Below are 24,299 nucleotides of genomic sequence, written 5' to 3'. Positions count from 1 at the left end.
AGAGTAAGCCCGCCACACAAAGTCGCCATGCTGCCAAAGGAGTAACAACATGCTGGGCATTCCAGGTAAGCCACAGTCACATGGCAATACACAGACTGATAGAAATGGGTTAATAACTAAGACAGAGCTAGCCAATTAGAAACCCAAGCCATCGGCCAACAGTTTGATAATTAATATAGTGTCCGTGTGTTTATTTGGGGCCAAGCGTCTGTGAAGCCACAGTTATATTTTACCTAGCATAGCAATGGTCCAAGTACTGCAGAAAGGGGGAACATCTTAGCACCCACAAATTATAATGGTCTGAAATGAACCAATATTTAGGAAGCTAGTAGGATTGATTTTTTAAAACATTAAGTGAATAAAGTAATGAGCTGACTTAAATTGAAACACAAAAAAGAGCTGAATTGATGTTGCTGCTTATTAAATCAAATTTTTATTATGAGAACTTTAAATAGTTAAAGTTGGAAACCAATTTGCTTAATGATTATAGATAAAATTCTAAAAGATTAGTCTTATATGCTAAGTACTTTTCCCCTAAATCATATTCTTTTAAGCCAATAGTAAGTCTAACATTATATATTATCATAGTCATTTTTACTTGTCAACTTGACGCAATATAGAATTGTGTGAGAAAAGGATCTTGGTAAGGGACCGTCTAGCAGGTTGGCCTGGGGACTTCTATGGGGCTCTGTCTTGATTATGTCAAATGAAGTGGGAAGACCCACCCATTGTGGGCAGCGTGACTCCCTGTGTTTGTGTCCTGGACTCTAAGAGTTGGGAAATGAGCTGCATACAAGCACACACGTATTCATCCTCTCTCTGCTCTTGAATGTTGGTGTGACAAGCCGCTTCAAGTCCCTGCAATGATGTCACCTACAACTGTAAGCCAGACAATTCCTTTCTCTCTTAAAGCTGCTTTTGTCAGGGTGTTTGTTAGAACAGTACAGGAAATGAAGCTAAGACACATACCTTATACTTACAGTCTTCACCAGCAGATAAAATAAGATCATTCACTGAGTTCCAATCGACTTTTAAAATAATGCCGTCATGGGCTTTCCACTATGGAAGAGGGAAAGACATTATTTACAACTTTTGGATTGTTTTCTATTTCCTTTTCTTTTGTACCTCTGCCACGCCCTGCTAAGGAGCTGGGGTGTCTGAGGACCACTGTCACGCTCAGCTTGTCACCCCTTCCCAGTGCACTTCTTTCTTCATCTTTCTCTCATCGTCCTTTCATGGATTCCTATGTTCCTCACTAGCCACTGTGCAATTCCTCGTTTGCTCACCTCATTCCGGTCTGCATCAAGGAGAGCACCCCGCACCATGGCACCCATGTCACAGCTTACGTCCTGTGAATGTGCTCACTGCCTTGACTCCAGCTGGAACACCGCTTGCTGCTAAACTGTTTCCAGCTTGGTTTCAGCATAAAGAGCTGGGATAGATGAGCTACAACCTGAGACATCAGCTGACCTCAAATCCCCTTTCGCTGCTGGCCCTCTCAGTGACACTGCCTTCATGCTGACTCACAAAGTTCTCTTTCCTTTTCTTCCCCTGGTGGAATGGGGGTGGTCGGGAGACAGGACTAGAAACTGATCCTAGGGCCTCACACATAAAATACGCCTTACCAGTTAGCTGCTTTTTCTTTAGTTTCAAACTCTACTACATAAAAATCTCTCTCTCTCTCTCTCTCTCTCTCTCTCTCTCTCTCTCTCTCTCTCTCTCTCTCTCTCTCCCCTCCCTCTCTCTCTTTTCCTCTCTCTCTCCTGTACATCTCCTAAGCCTCTTTACTTTCATGAGTCTAGGTCAAAACTGGATTTATTACAAATTCTCTGTTGACTCACCATATAAGGAAACATTTTCTGTAATAAATATATATTCTATACACACAAAATACCTATACACAGACATATACAAGTTACCCAGAAACTTGCAATCTATAAGGCAAGCATGTTTTCTTACTCTTAAACATAAATGATCCAGAGACATACAGAATGTATATCCACATATGTGAATATATATCACACAGAAACTGGTAATAAGCGTGGGTGAATTGCTGTTAAATGTAACTCATGCTCCTGCTTGCTATTGCTATTCATGTAATCAGGCATCTTTTAAATGTAAGATCCATTTGAGCAACAAACTCCTTATGACAGGAAACATCCTCCATTTCTCTCACAAAATAAACTGAGGACAATTTTTGTTTGCTTGCTTGTTTAGTGTGTGTGATGCTGTGGTCAAACCCAAGGCCTCACACATGCTTACCTGCTTTGGAATACATGCCCAAGCGCTGCTCTATTCTATTTAATAACCAATACTCACATACTGTCACACAGCTGGCGTGTAGTGTGTTTACACTGAACATGTAAATATGCTTCCTCATATAAAACTGGATTCTGAATGTGTGGGATGCCTTACGGTTCTAAACTGCATATGCCCTTTCGTGGATCCCCGCACTTGCATGTGCTTACCCCTGGAGAACCGCTATGAGCTGGATTCCCAAACGGATGGGTAATTTGCATTACATTTCTAGTTATACTCTAACTCCTCTTTCACTCCAGCGAACTGTGATAATGGGTAGATTTCATTTTCTATTCTTGGTTACACAGAAGCCCTAAAGTACATTTAATGATGATGCACAAAACTTCCAAGTTTTGTTTATATAAACCTAATTACAGATGTCTTAATGCACATGAATGTAAACCAAAGGTATAAATGAAAAAAATCCATGCTCCTGTCTTTGCTGCCTAATTTCTTTGCAGATTTATTGGTTACGTTTTTGTCAGCTTAATACAAGCTAGAAGAGAAGAGCGAGGCTCCATTGAAAAAATGCTTTCGTAAGAGTAGCCTGGAGGCTTTTTTTAATTAATATTTGATATAAATAATAGACAGATGATAGACAGAAAGGTAGATAGACAAGAGGTAACATATATGGTCTATATTGAAATTATAATACAGAACATCAAAGTTTCCTCGATCTCTTTACTGCTTGAAATCTACATTTATCCAACTTCTGAAATTGATGATTCTTTTATTTTTAAATTATGTGTTCAATTGTCCGCATGAATGTATGTGGACTACATGTGTGCAGCACCCACAGAGGCCAGAGGAGGGCATCAAATTCACAAGAACTGGAGTCACAGGCAGATACTACCTGCCGTGTGGGTGCTGGGAACAGAACCAGGGTCCTCTGCAAAAGCAGTGAGTGAGTTTAACTGCCCAGCCAGTCCCCAAACTTATGCTTCTCATACCTGATGCAGCTTGTCAATCTCCATCACCAAGCTCCTTGTAGCTTTTTAAAAATAATTTCAATTTATTTTATTATGTTATACGTGTTTTCCTGCAATGTTATGTCTGTAGACCACATGCATGTCTGGTGCCTGTGGAGGCCAGAAGAAGGCATCAGATGCCCTGGAACTGGAGTTACAAACAGTTGTGAGCCATGTGGGTGCTGGCAATCTAACCTGTATCCTCTAGAAGAACAGCTAGTGTTCTTATGGCTGAGCCATTGCTCCAGCGCCCCTTACATATTAATTCATAATAACATAACAGCATCCGTAACAGCTACTCAGTATCGAATGCCAGGCACTAACCCTCACAGTCAGAGACAAGAAAGCTGAGATGCAAAGAGATTCAGACTTTGGGTCATCACCTAGAGGTAAGCAAGTGAAGGCTGGCTCAGGCGCCTCACTCCAAAGCTGTGGGAGTTTAAACAAGAACAGCTGAACTTGGCAGTGTTGTCCACATGGTTCTGGCTTTAGAGTCCTGAAGGATACGTGAGTAAAGGAGCTGTGGAAACCTCTAGGTTAAAGAAAGGTGCTGAGGCCAGGTATGTGGCAGGGTGCATGGAGGCCCTGAGAGGCCACTGCATGAAGCTGTGGAAGTGAAGCCTGGTGTGCACTGGAGACCCCAGGATGGCGGAGATGCAAAAGCCATGTGACATCCGCCAAGGAGAGCTACATACAAGGACTGGAGCCAGCCCAAGAGAGAGGTGTGCTTCAGTCAGCCATCTAAGCCCTTCGCCAGCAGTCATGAGCTATGGGACTTGCAGCTTGCCCTGCTGGATTTCATTTTGTTTTCTGGTTCATCTAGTATTTTCTCACTATGCCCCATTTGTTCCTTTTATTCTGTCACTGTATGTTGGAAGTACATAATTTGCTTTTTTAATTTACAAGGCGTTATAATTAAAAGACTACCTAGAGTCTCAGAAGATACTGAACTTTTAACCTGTGTTGAGACTGTGAAAGACTATGGTGACTTTTAAAGATGGACCCTCAAATAAACCCTTGTTTCTATAATGCTGGAACAGAGTTCAAGAATGGAGTCACTGGGGGCTGGAGAGATGGCTCAGCAGTTAAGAGCACTGAGTGCTCTTCCAGAAGACCTGGGTTCAATTCCCAGCACCCACATGACAGGTCACATCAGTCTGTAACTCCAGTTCCAGGGGATCCAGCACCCTCTCACAAACATATGTGCAGACAAAACACCAACACACATTAAGAATTAAAATAAAATAAAAGAATGGAGTCATGTGAGAATTCTGAGTACTTGCGAGAGAACTCCAAGAAAACAAGAATCTTGTAACCTCAGTTTCTTCAAAACACAGAATTGTTTTTGGAATGGTGTTTTCTCACTCCTCCTGAGTATTGTGGATAGGAGACAGTTTACTTCAGCTGTTGTTATTTATATGCCTCTAGGAAAACCATGTTTTGCCAAATGTGGCTTGTCCTTCTGACTGTACACTATATTCAGGTGACTCTTAACCTTCAGGGTATAAACTGTTTGATGCTCTAAATAAAGCTGACTATTGCATGAGACTTCAGTTCACCTCATTTTTAGGCCCCTGTTCTCCAAGATTCAAGCACCAGCTAGAGTGGTAAACACTATAAATTGCCTTGGTCATAGTGTGTTATCACAGCAACAGAAAAGTAAGACAAAATCCAAACTATACTGTCTTTATCAAAATGTAAGGGAAGCCATTCTGTCTTTCAGTACTAGAACCAATCACCAAATCTTGCATGCTATGTGGAAAGTGTGTCTTTCATTTAGCCCTGCCTAACCTGTCCTAACAGCCACTGTTGTTTTGTTTAACCCATTTCCCTTGAATTTTTGAATAATCAGGTTTTTTTTTCTACTCCCTGAGTTTAGGACTACCTTCTCACCTATTCTTTAAGATTTACTTCCTAAAACTATTCCGAATAGCACACAAGCAAATGTCAGCTCAACAGCTATCTTTATGCCAAATGCTCTCTATATTATTCATAAAGTTATATGCCCATAATTGGTTCTAAGTCTCATATTGACTAAAAATACTGAAAGAATGCTAGGCCTTTGACAGAGCACAAGTGTTTGAACTGATGATAGTGATGACTAAAAACAAAATCTAAGCACTCTTAAGAGTTTCACTTAGTTTTGTTTCATCTCAGACCTAGACACTGGAGGCTGACTCTGTAAATTGAAGGGTACTCGCTTGTGCTGAATCACATGACAATGTAGTCACTCCAAACGCACACGACTGACCACAACAATGTCAGCTGAAACAAGAGAAAAGTGAACCTTTTTGGAAACATGAACAGAAATGACCTTAAAGTTTGATAAAACTGCAAACTCAAAGCTCTCAGACAGTCAGGGGACTAGCCAGAAGGAAGGGCCTGCAAGGACCACCCAGCTTGGCAGTGCCGTAGAACCAGATAGGAACTTACAAAGGCCTGAGATGTACCTGTAAAACCTTAGCATTTGGTTGAAGAGGTTTAATGATGAGCTGTTTGCCTGCTGTATAAAGAACCTTTTCTGAATCAGGGCCCCATGCTACTGAATACACTGGAATTCCTGTAAAACAAGAAAGGGGAAGAGGATAAATGCACATTTTCATAGCTTTAAAAAAACAGTAATGTTAAGAGGATCAGAATCTTGGCATGGTGGCACAGGAATACAGAAGGCAGAGGCAGGATAATGCTAAATTCAAGGCCAGTCAGAGCTTCACAGAGTGACTTCCATGTCAAACCGGGGTGAATAAATAACCTGAGTATTATTTCGTTTCCACTTAGTAGTCCTTTCATTCTGGACAACAGTCCGACACTGAGCCACTGACACGCTTTATTTTGCATTTGTATGTTTTACTTTGGTTTGGGGGTTTTGGGAGTTGATGTTTTTGTTATTGTTATTTTGGGGAGGTTTTTCTGCTTTCGTTTTGTTTTTGAGAAATGATCGTACTGCGTACCCAGGCTGGCTCACAAACTTCCTTCCTTACTTTGCATTGGGATTACAAGTATGCCCCACCTCACCAATGACACATCTTTTCAACCAATTGGGATCTTGTTGAGAAAACACAACATTTTTCAGACATTCTAGATACTGTGCCATTAAAATCTAGGATAAAGGTTTTATAAAATTCATGGCTCTTCATTCCCTGCCCCCATGAATAACCAACAGAGCTGAAACTGCCTCAATGTATAAGATAAAAGTATAATTTATACATAATAATTATATATATAATCACTATATAAAAATATATATTCTATATGTACATATAAACATAACTGTTTGGGGGTCCTTCGTATAACCCTAGCTGTTCTGGACTCCCGACGTAGACCAGGCTGGCCTTGAACTCAGAGATTCATCTGCCTCTGCCCTCCCCAAATGCTGGACTAAAAACATGCACCCCACACTAGGGTATATTCTTGCATAGAATAAACACCGGGTGACTGTTGCTGTCATTCTCCACTGTGTTTTCTGAGACTAACACTGGGTCTTTCACTGAACCGAGAGCTCATCAATTTGGCTAGACTGCTAGCAGCAAGTCCCATGGATCCTCCTGGTCAGAGGCCTCACAGTGATGGAATTGCAGGTGAGCACCACGGCCTCAGCTTCTCTATGTGGGGGCTAGGGATAAGAGTTCAGGTCTTCCCCTTGTGTGTCCCCCAATGAGCCATGTCCTCAAACCCGTGACTTCTTGCATTTCAGATTCTCAGAGCAGGAAAGTCTTGCTGTCATCAGATGGTGCCTATCCAAGGATGGCAATGACAGGAAACACGGCCATTCAAGTTTACTTACTGCTGTGATCTGAATATGACGCTCGCGACCGGAGGCCAGGCCTCAGCTGGTGGCACTATCTGAGGCGATCTGGAAACTTGAGGAGGCATTACCAGGCCGAAGGAAGTGTAACCCTGGAGCCTCAAGCCCCGACCCTCACCTCTCTGCTTCCTTGCAGCCACAATGCAGACTGCTCTGCCTCTCCATGCCGCCACCGTCAAGAGCCCCAAACCTCTGAAACTGAGTGCTGAAAGCCTTCCTCCTTTGTTCATGACTATGTCTGTCCCAGCAAGAGTCTGACAGATATAGCTATCATAAGCCACATTAAATCTGATAGGGTTTTGGTTTCCGACAAACATTTACATAGTATTCTTTTAACTCAGTTATATCTAAGGACACTATTTAATTTCCCTCCATTCTTCCTTTAAAAAAAGATTTCCTTCTTTTTATTTTATGTGTGTAAGTGTTTTGCCGGCATGTATTATGTCTGTGCACCGCATGCATGGCTGGTGCCCATGCAGGCCAGAAGAGGGTGTCAGGTTCCCTGGAGCTGGACTTACAGACCACTGTGAGCCACCATGTTGGGCTGAGAATAGAAACTGGGCCTTCTGGAAGAGCAGCCAATGCTCTTAACCACTGAGCCATCTCTCCACTTTTCTCTTGACACAGAATCCTGCCATTTAGCCAGGCTGGCCTCAAACTCCTGATCCTGCTGCATTTGTACTCCAAGAGCTAAGATCAGATGTTCGCATGCACCATCATGCTTGGCGACGATAGTATTCTTAACCTGAATAACTACTATCTCCTAGAAATCTATGTTTTACGCGACCTTCATTTTAAAAAATGAATATAATAGCCAAGTAAATGGCACATGCCTATAATCTCAGCACTCAGAAGGCTGAGACAGGGAAATTACAAATGGGAAGCTATGGACTACATGGTGAGTTATAGGCCAGTCTAGGTTAGATAGCAGTATTTCTCTCTCTCTCTCTCTCTCTCTCTCTCTCTCTCTCTCTCTCTCTCTCTCACTCACTCTCACACACATACACACACACACACATACACACACACAATGTGTGTGCGTATAGGCATATATATGTACATATATATATATACATATATATATATATCCTATTGAAGACATTGGTGATATAGTAATATAAATCTTGCCAGAACTGCCTATTCATTAGAAAAACAAATCAAGGTTATATAGTTAATCCATGAACCATTAGACATTTATAATTATAAAACCAAGCCTTTGAAAACTGTCTAGGATCAGATTGTTACAGCAATTGGCTTCTATGAAGAAATGAATGAATGAATGTTCAAGAAAGTTACAGTCCCAGGAAAATAAAATCTGAATTCGATGATTCATGGTCAAGCAATAAGATTTTTGTTTGTTTGTTTTTATGTTTTGAAACAGCATTTCTTTGTAGCACTGGCTATCCTGAAACCTGCTTTATATACCAGACTGGACTCGAACTCAGAGAGATTCACTCTCTAGTACTGGAATTAAAGGCATGTGCTAAAACCACCCAGCATGATTTAATTACTTATTTAGAAAGAAAATTCAACATGCTATACTCAAGAAGGAGTGAATTTCATTAAGACAAATACACTATTTATTTTGTGCATTTTCCCAAATAAGTGCAAAAGTGAACAATTGAATGGTCTAGTTTCCACCTTATCCATACAAACTCTGCAGGATGGCTTCCACAGTTTACATTGAATGTTATAAAGACTCCAGGCATCCTGGTTAGTCAACAGCATCTGGGCTTTATCTGTATCGCCGCAACCCATAAAACTCAGCCCAATGAGGTGACCAAACTCGAAGGGTGCTCCTCCTCCTCTGCACTTACAAATATTCTCTAAGAGTACCTGGAGCTGACCTGGGACTCAAGAGTAAACTCCCAGCCAGGCATCTAGAGACAGAGCTGGATGGGCTGAGGCCTGTAATCCAGCATCCCGAGACGGAGCTGGATGGGCTGAGGCCTGTAACCCAGCATCCCGAGACGGAGCTGGATGGGCTGAGGCCTGTAACCCAGCATCCCGAGACGGAGCTGGATGGGCTGAGGCCTGTAACCCAGCATCCCGAGACGGAGCTGGATGGGCTGAGGCCTGTAACCCAGCATCCCGAGACGGAGCTGGATGGGCTGAGGCCTGTAACCCAGCATCCCGAGATGGAGATGGATGGGCTGAGGCCTGTAACCCAGCATCCGGAGATGGAGGCAGGTGAGTCACAGCAGGGCTGTGCTTCCTTTGAACTACACAGTACTAACAATGGAGTCCAAGCTGGGCTGGGCTAAGAGTGAGACCACACCTCAAAAACAAAACAAAACAAGAAAAATCAACAACTTTAAATGCAATCTTCAACTCTAATAAACACCCTAGAAAGCGTAAACCCAGAGAACTGGAAGGGAGAACGGCCAGGGACTTAGTAGTTAGAAGTAGGCAGTTAGCAGTGCCAGCCTGCTGAGTGCAGCTCTCACCACCCATCAAAACTTCCTTTGCAGCAGAGGGAGGCCACTACAGAGCCACAGGAGGTCACAACGCAGAGCATAAAGAACCATGGGGTGCCAGGCCCCAGCTGGTACATCCACAGCAAGTTCCTACACTATGGCTATCCTGGCTAGTTTTATGTCAACTTGACACAAGCTAGAGTCATCACAGAGGGAGCCACAGTTGAGAAAGTGCCTCCACAAGATAGGCTGTAGGCAAGCCTGAAAGAAAGACAGAAGTTAATTTTCTTAATTTGTAATTGACAGGGTAGGGCCCAGCCCATTATCCCTAGGCTGGTAGTTGTAGGTTCTTTAAGAAAGCAGGCTGAGCAAGCCAGTAAGCAATAACCCCACCCCATGGCCTCTTCATCAGCTCCTGCCCTGCTTGGGTTCCTGTCCTCCTGACTTCCTTTGATGATGAACAGGGCTGTGGAAGTGTAACCCAAATAAACCCTTTCCTCCCCAACTTGTTTTTGGTCATGGTGTTTCATCACAGCAATAGAAACCCTGATGGAAGACAGTGTCTTCTAGACTTGACTACGCCCATGAAATCACAATATGGTTGCCTAGACATGCCAATGGGGATGGGGAAAGTTTCATGACACCCCACCCACAGGAGCTATAAGGCAGCCAATAGCTGCTGAGAGGAAAAATGTATTTTCTGCAGGGACAAGACCCCCGATAAGTTTTCAAGCTGGAGTTGTCAGTCCTAAACACATGTGCATACTTATGGCAATACTAAGTGGATTCAGTAGGTTGTGTATATACACAACCACAATAACAGTAGGTCTTATACACACAGAGTCAGGTGTGGTGGCAATACATTCTTTTATTCCTAGCACTCTGACAGAGCTCTGTGAGTTCAAGGCCAGCTTGATCTACATATTAAGTCAATGCCAACCAATGAGCCCCTGTCTCAAACAAAATAAACTTAATAATTATGGAACATGTCATGACTTCAAGGTAGAGGGGACACGGGAAGAGTTGGAAAGGGTAGAAGGAGCAGAGAGAAATGATGCAAATACAGTGTACATATGCATAAAACTCTCAAAATTTTTAAATTAAAAAATAAATGTAGTTAGCATTATAGTAAACTAGTATGTGCTTTCTAATTTCCATTATTATAGTTATATTTTTGTGCAAAAGGGAAATTAATGTATTTTAATTTACAAGTTATCAAATATTCACAACACTCAGTGAAAGTGCACTTTGCTGAGTTATCCACTAACCAATAATAACCAATTGTGTAAGCAGAGCTCCCACTGAGTTACACAGGATATGACTTAAGGTACAGCTGGGGTGTGGGATGAGGAACCTGGGATGTTTTCATCCTCTTCGCTTTAACATTTGAATTGAGGCCCTTTTCAGGTGGCTGTGTCACCATTTCCTTCTGAAGGAAGGTTTGAAAACCATGTTAGGACAAGGGGACAATTTATTTCCTGCCTATACAGTTTTTAAAGTATTAGTAGTGCTTCAGAAACATAAACATAAAACAAAGTAAGTTCAGAAAGTGAAGCCACATTCCTTCAATCAGGTATTCAGGAACTTTACATCCGGGCGCTTTAGATGAACATTTCACAAAGAAAAATGGTTTCTTTCATGAATCCCTCCTACTAGCATTGAGACAAATTCATAATATTTAAACTGCTGTTAAAAAGATAAGTATTAAAGCAAGAATCAGTCAGGCATGGTAGTGCATGTGCGTGATCCCAGCACTTCAGAGGCTGTGGCAAGAGGACTACTCCGAGTTCAAGGCCATCCTAAGCTAGATAGACAGTAAGTCCAGGCCATCCAAGGCTCCACATCAAGAAAAAACAAACAAAATATAAAAAAAGAAGAAAAAGAAAAAACAAAGCACTAACCATAACAGTGCTGTACTTCATTTTACAAAGTAGAAAAATAATACCTCTAGGCTCCAGATTGAATTATTTTAAAATAAGAATTTAGCAAATTATAGAACAGGATGCTGTTAATTTTGTCATTAACAAAAATAGAAACACATAATCACTTTATAATAATTTCTGGCTTTTTTGAAAATTTTTACTTACACCCCATTTTAGTTAAAACATTCAAGAAGATCTTGTTTTTCTGACTTGGTACACTAAAGTCATGTGACCTTTCTGACATTTTTTAAGAAACCACATGCACCTGGGGTTGTGCTAAATGTCAGACCTTATCTCTCTGTAAAACAAATTATCTAAATTCTTTCAACCTGTTGAAAGCATTTTAAACCACAGAGGAGTCGAGAAAAGTGTATTCCGATGGTTTTAAGGAAGTACCTGGTCAAATGCACCATGTTTTTCACAGTCATAGCAGCATCCCCTAAAAGTGCTGTTTTCTGTTACTAAAGGCTATGTTAGAAACAAAATGCTCACTAACGCGATGCGGTGGCTACCTTCGTCTAGAACTGAATGTGGTCTATAGGGTGAATGGAAATATTTAGAGTGAAGTCTAGCATTAAATAGCCACTGGCAACTACTAGCAATGGCTTTGTCCTACAATCATCAACCAGTATCTTCCTTTGCTGTTCACTATAGTAAGCATGAAGTTGCCAGCTGGACAGCAGTGGCCCACACCTGTAATGCCAGCTGGACAGCAGTGGCCCACACCTGTAATGCCAGCTGGACAGCAGTGGCCCACACCTGTAATGCCAGCTGGACAGCAGTGGCCCACACCTGTAATGCCAGCTGGACAGCAGTGGCCCACACCTGTAATGCCAGCCCTGGAGAGGTTAAAGCAGGATAAGCTGGGGTCACTGTGTGAGATCCCATTAAAAATAATAACAACTTTTCCTTTTCATTCTACCTGTAGAAGGCTTGTACTAACTACAGATAATCAAATAGGACTCGTTCCAAGAACACAACTTCTTATGTACATATGTCACTAGGTCAGAAAAAAAGCCTAAATAAAAGCTTTTGTTTCTTCTGTTTCTGTCCTCAGCTACCTCTCAATTTCCCCATAACTTCAATTTTCTTTCACCTTTTACCTTACTCCCAAGTTAAATTTTAGCCTTTATTTCTGATCTTCAACACATTTCCATTTGCCCAGAGACATCTGTACTACTTCATCATACAGAGTTCCACCTTGCATTACTCTACTTGTTTGAAAACAGGAAGAAATGTCCTTACATACCTAATTGAACATCTCAATCCAAAATCAAAATATACAATGTAACACAGATAGGACTTAATTCTCACAACTTACATATTTTTCTCAAGGATGATAATTCCTCATTTCTAAGCCAAGTAAAACTGCATCCCACCCAAGTTGGAATCATCTTCAATATCAAAAGGAGTTATGACTATTGTGTTCTATGCAAAAACTTAGTAGTCATAACTTTCCATATGAGAATCTCTACTAGTTAACAAGATTGGCTATGGTGGCATACACTTTTAATCCCTATATCCCAGAGTTAGAGTCAGAGTCAGGAAGATCTCTGTGAGTTCCAGGGCAGCCAGAGCCCCATCTCAAAAAAAAGAAAGAAATGAATTCAGGAACTAATTTCTCTTCATCTACAAATAAATGTAAGGGCCAACAAGATGGCCCAGCAGGGAAATGCACATACTGCCAAGTCTAGTGACCTGAGTTTCAACCCCACGACCCACACGCTGGAAGAAGAATCAACTGTAAGCTGTCCTCTCGTTGTAAGGTTAGCCCACCAGACACCACCACAGGGACACTCTTAAAGTCAATGAGAAAGTCTTTATTGCCTGCTGGTAATTGCACAGGGAAGCTTGCCCAAATCATACAGCCCCAAGCCCCCAATTCTGTCTCTTATGCACAATAACCACATCCTGATTGCTAAATTTCAGTTAGCAAGGAGTGGAACTACAGAAGCCAAAAAAAAAAAAGGGCAGGGTTAGTACATTCTGGAGGCTTCCCTGTAACCGCTGACTTAGCCTTTGCTCCTGTGTTGGCAGGAGTTGCAGCCGATATGCAGGATTTCAAGGCCTGAATGGTGCTTCTAATATGGCGTCAGTTGTGCTAAGGTGGGGGGGTCCTACTAAGGGCTGGGGTCTGTTAGACTCTGACCTCCACATGTATACCATGGCATGCATTCACCCACACACATATCCGTACACTAAATAACTAAATGTAGTGTGTGTGTGTGTGTTTGTGTGCATATATGCCAGAGAATAAACTTTTCAAAACAAGAAAAGTGTAATTAACATAAAATGTAGAAAAATAACAATGGAACTATCAACATTGTTCATAGAATTATGAGTTTTAGAGTAATTTGGATGTGATATATTTTTGTATCAAATCTCCAGAACCTGTAAAGGAGGCTGACTTTCCTGGCTTTCTAATTTGAGACATTAGCACCTAGCCTTCAAGTAGTCTAGATTTACAACTGCTCTCAAATTCTGGTCTGGAACTTACTTTATACGTCATCAGGACCTGTACCTTCTGGAATATGTCCTTATAACAAGTTAACTTCTCTAATGATTTTCCCAGAGATGAAACAGGAAAAGTATGCCTTGCTAGAAAAGTACATCAATAATTAAAAACTCAAGAATTAAACATAGAGCTCTATAGTATTAATTTTTTAACAGCAGATTATTCAATTGAAATATCAGCAGGATAACTGAAATAGAAAGTATAACAATATTATTTATCAATTTCATAATTAACATAAATTTTGACTGCGAATAAGATTAAACAAGGCAAAAATGGTTAACAGTTTCAAAGTCCTCGACACCCTCTACCCCCAACAGGGTTTCTCTGTGTAGCCCTAGCTGTCCTGGAACTTGTTCCACACACCAGGCTAGCTTCAGAGACCCACCTGACTCTGACTCTGACTCTGCCACGGCCTGGCTCTCAAAGTCATTTTTATACCAAGGAAATGATTGCTATTTAGAATGCTGATGCATAGTATCATTACGAATTTAAAACATTTCCTTGTTTGTAAGCTAAGCAGTAGTTCAGTTTTTAGATCCCTAACATATAAAATACAGCACACAATTAATACATAGAACTGTATCATTACCCTATATTGAATAATAGTAATATTAAGCAACTTACTCCAAGCTTCTACTGTAGACTTGGAAAGTCTGAAATAACAGATTCAAGCATAGTATGTGGCAAAGAGATCAACCAGGAAGGGGCTGGAGGCATGGCTAGGTGGTGGTTAGCAGTGGCTGCTCTGACAGAGGACCTGGATTTGGCTCCCAGCACCCACATGGTGGCTCACAACCATTTGTAACTCCTGTTCCAAGGGATTTGACACCCTCTTCTGACTGCTGATGGCATGGTACAAGAAAATCTATGGGGCCTAGAGCTATACATAGTGTGAGGATAGCACTTGCCTAGAAATTACAGGGCCTGTGATTAGAGCTCCAGATCCAGCATTTAAAAAAAAATCCAGTCACAAAAAGAGAAACATGGCATGTACTCTCTCATATATGGATTTTAGACATAGATCTGGGGAGTGCCAGCCTACAATCCTATGGCCAGAGAGTCTGGGAAACAGAAACTTCATTTAGTGGCTGGTTAAGTACTGAGCTGAACTCAAGAAAGCCAGTAACAGAGAGGGAGGACTGATGATCAAAGGGATTAAGACTGGGCTGGTTTAACCCCCAGAAACAGCTGACCAGACAAAGGTTAACTCTTGAATCCCAGGCATCAGCCTGGGAATCCAGCATGGGACTGATCAAGACCCCCTGAATCTGAGTGTCAGTGAGGAGGCCTAGGGAACCTATTGAGCCTTGGGCAGCAGATCAGTACCCATCCCAAGTATACACACGGACTTTGGACTCCCATAGAACAATGTGAGGTGCACTCTCACCCTGAACTCTTGGGGAAGGGTCTAGGCCCTGCCCTATATGAAATGACAGACTATGGACACCCCCATGGAGGGCCTCACCCTCCCTGGGGGAATGAGGGGATAACGGGGGGGGGTTGGGAGGAGGGCACGGGAGGAGAGGAGGGAATGGGAGAGGGACCTGGAACTGACTTGTGAAGCAACCTCGTTTCTTATCTAAATTTAAACTGGAAAAAAAAAAGAAAGTTATTTGAATGCATGTTAAATATTAATGTAATTTTTGAAAGGTTATATCTGATTTTTTTTACCAAAATAAATCTGGAGAATAAAAAAAAATCTATAAAGACAAAAGAAAACCATTGTGCCCACTAAAGTAAGACTTACTTTCTAAAGATACATTTCATAATTTTACTTCTAAATTAGTAATTAATCAACTTTAAAACATGAAACATACCTATGACTTCCTAAAGAATTAAGTTTCTACTCATCAATGAACATTCTACTTCAAGATTACCAGTAAAAAGATTTTATCTCAAAAGAAAAAAACTACTTAGTACTTCTTTCTGGTCACTTCTGTTAACAATTGCTTAATATGAAAAAGAAATGTAACTTTAACATTAGTCTACGAGTAAACATCATTTTTAAAGTGGCAATAGTTATAGATAATTTATAATATAATTCTGAACAGTCATCTGCAAGATCACCTCATATATATGTAGGTAAATGTAATATTGCTTTGTGTTCTAGGTCATTAATCCGATACACTCTAGGAATTTACGTGTAATCTAAGCCCCAACAGGAGAGGCCACCATATTGACTTACTGCCTCTCCTTTCTGCACTTGTTCAAAGGTGATCCTTTAAACACTGTCAGTCACCAAGCTTCACCCTTACTGTGCCTATTCCCCTTTATTAGGACAGAAATCAAAGCTCAACATAACTTACAAGGAGTGTTAATACCAAATTATTGGGACTTTTTGTTGTTGTTTTGAGACAGCATAGCCAGGCTAGACAGAAATTGGCTACATAGAACAAGCCTCAAACTGGTGAGTATCCTCATGCCTCAGGTTCCTAGTTCTGGGATTACAGGCATGGTCCACTCCGCCTGCTTTTAAATGAAGAGGATATGTTTAATATCTTCTCTTACATGGTTTTCATTCTTTCTTTTCAGTACCATGGATTGAACCCAAGGCCTTCTGTGTACTACATAAGTGTTCTACCAATGAGCTATTTTGAGACAAGGTCTTACTAGATGGTCTCAAATTCACAATCCTCCTGCCTTTGTCTCGTAAGTGTTGAGATTACAGGCATGCAGTACCATGCCTATCTAGACAGTCTTAATGAGACATCTAGACCCACTTTATGTACAAGATACTCTAAATATTTCAGAGTCATTTAAAAAGAGTATTTAGCCTACAATTGCCTTTATATAGATTCATTAACATAAAGAAAAAGCCTGCCTGTCAATAATGTAGCTCTGCATATTCAGGAACTCACTCTGTAGACCAGGCAGCCTTTGAACTCACAGAGATCCATCTCCTTCTGCCTCCAGAGTGCTGGGATTAAAGGTGTCATCACACCATGCCTGGCTTTTTAAATATATTTTAATTCAAATAATATTACCATGGTCTATCTGGCATCACAGAATGTAAGAAAAAGTATAGGGCCAATGAGATGACTCAGCAGGAAAAGATGCCACCAAGCCTGTGACCTAAGTCCCATCCCTGGAACCTGCATGGTGGAATGAGAAAACTAACTCCCACAAATTGACCTGTGACCCCCACATGTACATCTTTGGGTGAAGACATGTAAACCCACAAGTAAATGTAATAATAATAAAAAAACATATAGGGGCTGAGAGATGGCTCAACCACTAATGAACATTTGTTGCTCTTTCAGAGGACCCAGGTTCAAGGCCCAGCTCCCACAAGGTAGCTTACAGCCATCTGTAACTGTGGTTCCAGGGTATCTGACACCCTGCCCTCTTCTGATCTCTGCGGGTGCCAGGTATGCACATGGTACACAAACAAACATGCAAGTAAAACTTTCACATACATAAAATAAGTAAGTCTTTTTAAAGATGTTCCTAAATCCAAAGAGAAGTAATAGAATTCAGGTTTTAAGTGTGACCAAAGTCAATTTCAACCACTATCATAGATTCCTTTTTTAAGGAAAAAAAGTATTTTCTTAAATTTATGTATTGTATAATTTTATATGTCTGAATATTTTGCCTGCATGTATATATGTGTACCATGTGCATGTTTGGTGCACTTGGAAGTCAGAAAAGGGTATCAAATTCTGTGAACTGAACTCACAGACTATTGTGAGCTGCCATGCAGGTGCTAGGAATTGAACCCAGATCTTCTGCAAGAGCAGTAAAGGCTCTTAACTTCTTAGACATCTCTCTAAGCCTAAAACCTGTTATTTATTAAAAAAAGGAAAAGTTGAGACACATGTGTTGCATAGTCGTGGAAATGAAATGACATGACCAGTTGTAAAGCATACCTTGCTGAGCTAATGTTGACCTAAGCATCCCTGTCTTTGACCAGATTTTCACTTGTCCATCTTCTCCAACTGTGAAGGACAAAAAAATTATCTGTAGAAAATAATCTTGAGTTTACACTTACATATATAAACAAGCATCTACATGTTTAAAATTCAGATAAAATTTATTCTAAGTGTAATAGAGTACGTTTTAACAGTAGATTTAAAAAGAAATTACATAAAGAAAACTTTCATCAATAGAACTTAACTTCCATATCCAAAATTTTATTTTCCTTAAAACTTAGGAATATGTTACTCAAATACTACTTCCAATTGTCACTGTAATCTCCACTTAGAATCCCAAAGAAAATATTCTCAGGGTATTTTCTACTGCAGTTGACCACCAGGGAGCAGGAGAAGAAATGAGTGAAATACTGAGACCACTGGTAACCATCTTAACTGAGAAGAGAAGTGTGGCACTGCAGAAAGTCATTTAAGAAAGGCATTTCTGTTTCTTTGTTTGTTTGGTTGGCTCTTGTTTATTTGTTTGGTTGATTGGTTTTGGTTTTTGTTTGTTTGTTTTTTGAGTTTTTTCAAGGCAGGGTCTCACTATGTAGCTCTGGTTGTCCTGAAACTCACTATGTAGACCATGCTGGCTTCAAACTCACAGAGATCCACCTGCCTCTTCCTTCCAAGTGCTGGGATTAAAGGTATGCACTACTACACCCAGCAGGATTTTTGATTTATTTAGTTATTATATTTTATTTTTGTGGTGTTAGTGATCAAAGCTAGATCCTTGTACACAGTAGATGAATACTCTACTACTGAGCCTGGGATTTATATTTCCTGCCTAATTTTTAAAATAATTCACATCTAAATACATTTACATGCTGAAAAAGAAGCCATAGGAAAAGAAGGAAAGATACAGGTGAGACAGAGGACATGTCCTAAAACAATAACAATTTTTAACTCCTCCTAAAGAGGCCTAAGGGATAGATTAAAGACATCTGCACAGTCTTTGCTATTCCTTCTTCAGGGGCACAGTGTTTATCCTCGTGTGCTTCAGTGTGGCCTGTACTTAGTGACTTGTTTTTAAAGAACAGAGTGGGATGGAAATGGCAGAGGATAATTTCTGAGGGTGAGTCACAAAAGATACTGTGGCTTCTAACCTGCTATTGTTTTTTTGGATCCCTGGGAAGCCAGATGCCATTTTATAAAAACACTCCATCAGCCCTATAGAATTGCCTATGTGGCAAGGAATTAACGTCTCCTGCCAGCACCCATGTGTGTAAGCCAAGCCGGAAGTGGACATTCCAGCACAGTCAAGCCATCCTCTGACTGCAGCCACATGTCACAACCTGAAGGAACCACAAATACCCACCCACTAAAGCAGCTGCCAGGCCATAGGAATGTTTGCTGTGAGTGTTGAGGTAACTCATTGCGCAGCAATCATGACTAATACAGTAAAGACAGTTAAGTCCTACCCGGAGTAGGGCTGGGGTGGGAGAGAGACAAGAGATAAAGCTAAGTTAATTGAGAAGATTTTCAAGTTTGTAATTTTTCGAAAGTTGTAACTTTTATCTACTCTAGGGACTTGATCTTTTGTTTTGTTTTGCTGTTAGTTTTTTGAGACAGGGTTTCTTATATCTCAGCACTTGGGAGGCAGAGGCAGGCAGATCTCTGTGAGTTCTAGGCCAGCCTGATCTACAGAGCGAGTTCCAGGACAGGCTCCAAAGCAATACAGAGAACCCCTCTCTTGAAAAAAACAAAACAACGAAACAAATTCATTTAAAATATTACTTCGGATGTGGAGGATATTGCTCAGTGGTAGATCATTAGCCTCGCATGTGGAGGGCCCTGGTTTTGATCCCAGCACAGCAAGGAGAGGCAAATTTGCAGAGAACTTACCTGTAACTAATGCGGTCCCCTCGTAATTCCATCTACCCGCAAGCACAGCTCCACAATGAGCCTCTACACTTTTTTCCACTCTTCCTAACTTGGAAATGAGATGGAATTTACCTAAAAGAAATTATCTGTGAGAATCTACTTCATTAAATTAACTTATACTAAAACATTTGTTGAGTTCCTACTACTAGATTAATTAGCATTAATCAACTAATAATTAACTATTAGGCACTAGAGGCATAAGAGCAAATAATGTCATAATTCTTAATCTCAAGGAACACAAGTCTAATAAAAAGATGCAAAAAAATCTCACTTGATAAACATTCACATACAATATATTTCATTTAGTAAGGAAAAAAAAAACTGGGTGATTTGAATTTAAAATATACTTAAGCCCTGAATAGCAAAAGCAATCTCTTACTAAATAAAAGATAAATTAATCCGAAGTTTTTGAAGTAATCCAAATTAATTACAGAAGGGAAAATAGTTATATACACTTGAAAGATATAAAACATATTTGTAAAGACGACAAATGCCCACAGACTGGGGCACAACTGTAGTGTCAGCACATAAGAGCAGAAGGAGAGTGAATTCCTGAACAGCCTAGGCTACACAGTGAGTTCAAAGACAGCCTGTGCTACACAGTGAGTTCAAAGATAGCCTTGGCTACACAGTGAGTTCAAGGACAGCCTTGCTACACAGTGAGTTCAAAGATAGCCTGGGCTATATACAGTGAGTACAAGGATAGCCTGGGCTATACAGGATAGCCTGGGACACAGAGTGAGACTGGGGGGGGCAGAAGAAGGTGAAAGAAGAGAAGAGGAGTGGGGGAGAGGAGGAGAGGGGAAGACAGTGCTAAAGGGAAAAATAGTATTTTTATTTTTTTATAGTAGTCTAGTCTGGGTTATTAATTTTGAAAATTATATATCACAGAATTAAATGAATGAGTGTACATATTAATAATGAAAACTGTACTTCCTCACTGTTTCCAAGTATTAGAAAAAGAAAAGCTAAAACTCTGTGGTATTAAATTAGAATTGGTGTTAGCAAAATACATCAAGGTTTAGAAAGAAAGTGACATGTATCTAGAATGATTCCCACCTGTATTTATGTGTGTGGGAAAGGGGCATGCATTCAAGGTTTGGGTAGAATGTGACATGCATGTAGAATAATTCCCACCTGTATTTACGTGTGTAGGAAAGGGGCATGCATTCAAGGTTTGGGTAGAAAGTGACATCCATGTAGAATAATTCCCACATGTATTTACGTGTGTAGGAAAGGGGCATGCATTCAAGGTTTGGGTAGAAAGTGACATGCATGTAGAATAATTCCCACCTGTATTTACGTGTGTAGGAAAGGGGCATGCATTCAAGGTTTGGGTAGAAAGTGACATGCATGTAGAATAATTCCCACCTGTATTTACGTGTGTAGGAAAGGGGCATGCATTCAAGGTTTGGGTAGAAAGTGACATGCATGTAGAATAATTCCCACCTGTATTTACGTGTGTAGGAAAGGGGCATGCATTCAAGGTTTGGGTAGAAAGTGACATGCATGTAGAATAATTCCCACATGTATTTACGTGTGTAGGAAAGGGGCATGCATTCAAGGTTTGGGTAGAAAGTGACATGCATGTAGAATAATTCCCACATGTATTTACGTGTGTAGGAAAGGGGCATGCATTCAAGGTTTGGGTAGAAAGTGACATGCATGTAGAATAATTCCCACATGTATTTACGTGTGTAGGAAAGGGGCATGCATTCAAGGTTTGGGTAGAAAGTGACATGCATGTAGAATAATTCCCACCTGTATTTACGTGTGTAGGAAAGGGGCATGCATTCAAGGTTTGGGTAGAAAGTGACATGCATGTAGAATAATTCCCACATGTATTTACGTGTGTAGGAAAGGGGCATGCATTCAAGGTTTGGGTAGAAAGTGACATGCATGTAGAATAATTCCCACATGTATTTACGTGTGTAGGAAAGGGGCATGCATGCACCAGAGAGTGCTTATGACAGCCAGAGGACAACTTGCAGAAGTCAGTTTCTCCTTCCCACAGTGTGGGTCCTAGGGACTGAATAGGCCATCAGGCTTGGCAACAAGTTCCTTTACCCACTGAGCCATCTGAACGGCCCTAATTTTTGGAGTGTACGTTTGTCATCCCATGTCTTACTTCTGTTTGATGAAGAGTCTGGAGAGTAGACACACCCCATTAGAAGGAATACTACAAGCAGTGTCCCTATCTTGGCTTTTAAGTATCATTAAGCATCTAAAAACAGGCCTGTTTGGAAAACGGCTGACTTAGAAAATGGGACTATGAACTATGAGGTTGGCTTGGGACACCTTGTGCCAGTAAGGAAGTGCTCAAGAAACGACAAATACGTGTACACAACAAAAACAAACACCACTGTAGCTGGCTCCATCTATGGGACTCTCAGTGGACAAATATGGAACAATTTCAAAATCAAGATTAAGAAATTATGGTAACAGAAATAAAATAAACATCTATAAGGCTAACCTAACATTAAACCAAGTAAGACAAATGGCCATGGGACAGAAAATTTTCCCTGAAACAGAATACCAACAATTTAACACGTGATAGAATTATAGAGATAGAAAAGCTATCATTTGGCAGCTTCACTGGGAATAAATGACCTAGGCAAGAACCAGCGTAGACTTTTAGAATGGGAGAAAGTCTAAGAAGGAGCAGAATGCTTTTATGTAGTCCCAAATGTATTTTCGTAGCAAGCTATCAAAAGGAAGAAAACAGGGGCGGGAGGGATGACTCCGTGGCTAAGAGCACTGGCTCTTGCAGAGGGCAGCCTCACATCTCAGTACCCACGCAGTGGCTCACAACCACCATGTCTCTAACCGCACCCTCGTCTACACTCCGCAAGCATCAGGCATACACGCGGTGCACATACATATATGTAGGCAAAACACATAAAGCAAAACAAATCAAAAAGCGGGGGAGAAAACAGTAACATCACAGTAGATTAACTTAGAAAGCACCTGTTGTTAGGCATTCACATCACAATAATGTTTCAAATCAACACTATGGGGCTCCCAGTATTCCCACTAAAACTTGTAAGCTGAATCAAATTATAAAGAAACGGTTAAAAAGACAAATTAAGGGGCTTTCTATAAAAAGCCAGGTGATTGTGGTGCACACCTTTAATCCCACCACTGGGGAGACAGAAGCAGGTGGATCTCTGTGAGTTTGAGGTCAGCCTGGTCTACAGAATGAGTTCCAGGACAGCCTGGGCTATTACACAGAGAAACCATGTCTCTAAAAGCAAAACAAACAAGAAAAACAAAAGCAACAGGCCTGAATCCTTCAAAATCACCAAGGTCACACAAAAAAAGAGAATGTGGCTATGACAGGGTCTCCACGTCAAATAGCAGAGTATTCATGTCAACTCCAGGCACACTTCCTAGTGCTACTCTCCATTTTCAATACACACGTGTACACAGGACATTCATTGAAAACTTACTGTCAGAGGGCTGGACAGAGAACTCAGGAGTTAAGAGCACCAAGTGCTCCTCCAGAGGACCTGGGTTCAATTCCCAGCACCCACATGGTAGCTCACAACTGTCTGTAACTCCAGGATCGAACACCCTCACATAGACATACATGCAGGCAAAATACCAATAGAACAAACAAAGAAGCAAATCTTACCATCAGAACTCGTGAGGACAAAGCTTTCTGCCTGCGTCTGTTTCTTCACGCCTAAACTTTTGGGAAACCAGTGAAGATCTATGGGGTAGATGTCATCAGGCAGCTTTACTATTAGACTGGTCTCACTGGTTAGCAAGTTCCATTTCACTATCTGGTGGTCATCGCTGCACGAGTACAGCTCCTCAGCCGTTGTCCAACCCACACAGCTCACTAATTCCTGATGTGGTGTTGTGTTAAGGAGACGCAAGCAAAAAAGGCTTCAATCTTTAAAGGCAAGATGTGGGGCATGAAAATCAAAGTAGCCAAATGTTTTTAAGTTTCTCCAAATATTTTTTTGCATTGTGTGATTTTTCTTTTCTCTCTTTTTTTTTTTCCAAGACAGGGTTTCTCTGTGTAGCCTTGGCTGTTCTGGAACTTACTCTATAGACCTGACTGGCCTTGAACTCAGAGATCTGCCTGCCTTGGCCTCACAAGCGCTGAGATTAAAGGCGTGCACCACCACCACTCAGCTCATTGTATGATGTTTAATATTTTTTCCATATAAAGGAAAACTTCTTCCAAACAAGTTGTAAGGATGGAAATTAAAGAAAGCCAGAGAGGGAATAAAAATTTTGCAAAAAAACGATATTCCTTAAGCATGCCAAAAGACACAAACACTCAAAATCAGTAAGTAAAAATCAAAAGGTAGGAAATGATGTTGGGAGATAGGCAGGAAGAAAGGGGGCAAAGGATACATATAGTTATCCATGTATTACTTAAGTTATCAGAATCCATATATAGGTATAATTTTACAACTGTTTTAGATTTATCTAACATGTATGATTTATTTACTGTGTATGAGTGTTTTGCTTGCATGTATGTCTGTGCCCCATATACATGACTGGTATCTATGGAAGTCAGGAGATGGCTAATTCAGAGATCTATGTAACTTGACACAGCTAGAGTCAT

At 40.8% G+C, this 24,299-nt stretch overlaps 1 protein-coding gene across 2 annotated transcripts in view; it reads right to left on the bottom strand.

Annotated features, from left to right (window-relative positions):
* The window catches only part of Ift80 (intraflagellar transport 80), a 116,846-nt gene that overhangs the window by 77,803 nt on the left and 14,744 nt on the right, over nt 1-24,299 (bottom strand). Inside the window, exons 3-7 of one of the 2 annotated variants that reach the window (XM_040752654.1) lie at nt 23,352-23,573; nt 19,679-19,789; nt 17,792-17,860; nt 5,717-5,826; nt 970-1,059 (exon numbers count right to left, since the gene is read on the bottom strand). In XM_040752654.1, coding sequence (XP_040608588.1) covers nt 970-1,059; nt 5,717-5,826; nt 17,792-17,860; nt 19,679-19,789; nt 23,352-23,573 — 602 coding nt within the window. The remainder of the gene's footprint in view (nt 1-969; nt 1,060-5,716; nt 5,827-17,791; nt 17,861-19,678; nt 19,790-23,351; nt 23,574-24,299) is intronic. The other variant, XM_040752655.1, reaches the window with a different exon arrangement.

Source organism: Mesocricetus auratus, unplaced genomic scaffold (genome assembly GCF_017639785.1).
Source record: "Mesocricetus auratus isolate SY011 unplaced genomic scaffold, BCM_Maur_2.0 Super-Scaffold_100009, whole genome shotgun sequence".
Lineage (NCBI taxonomy): Eukaryota > Metazoa > Chordata > Mammalia > Rodentia > Cricetidae > Mesocricetus > Mesocricetus auratus.
Note: the sequence above shows the minus strand (reverse complement) of the source record. Positions and strands in the feature narration are given on the sequence as shown.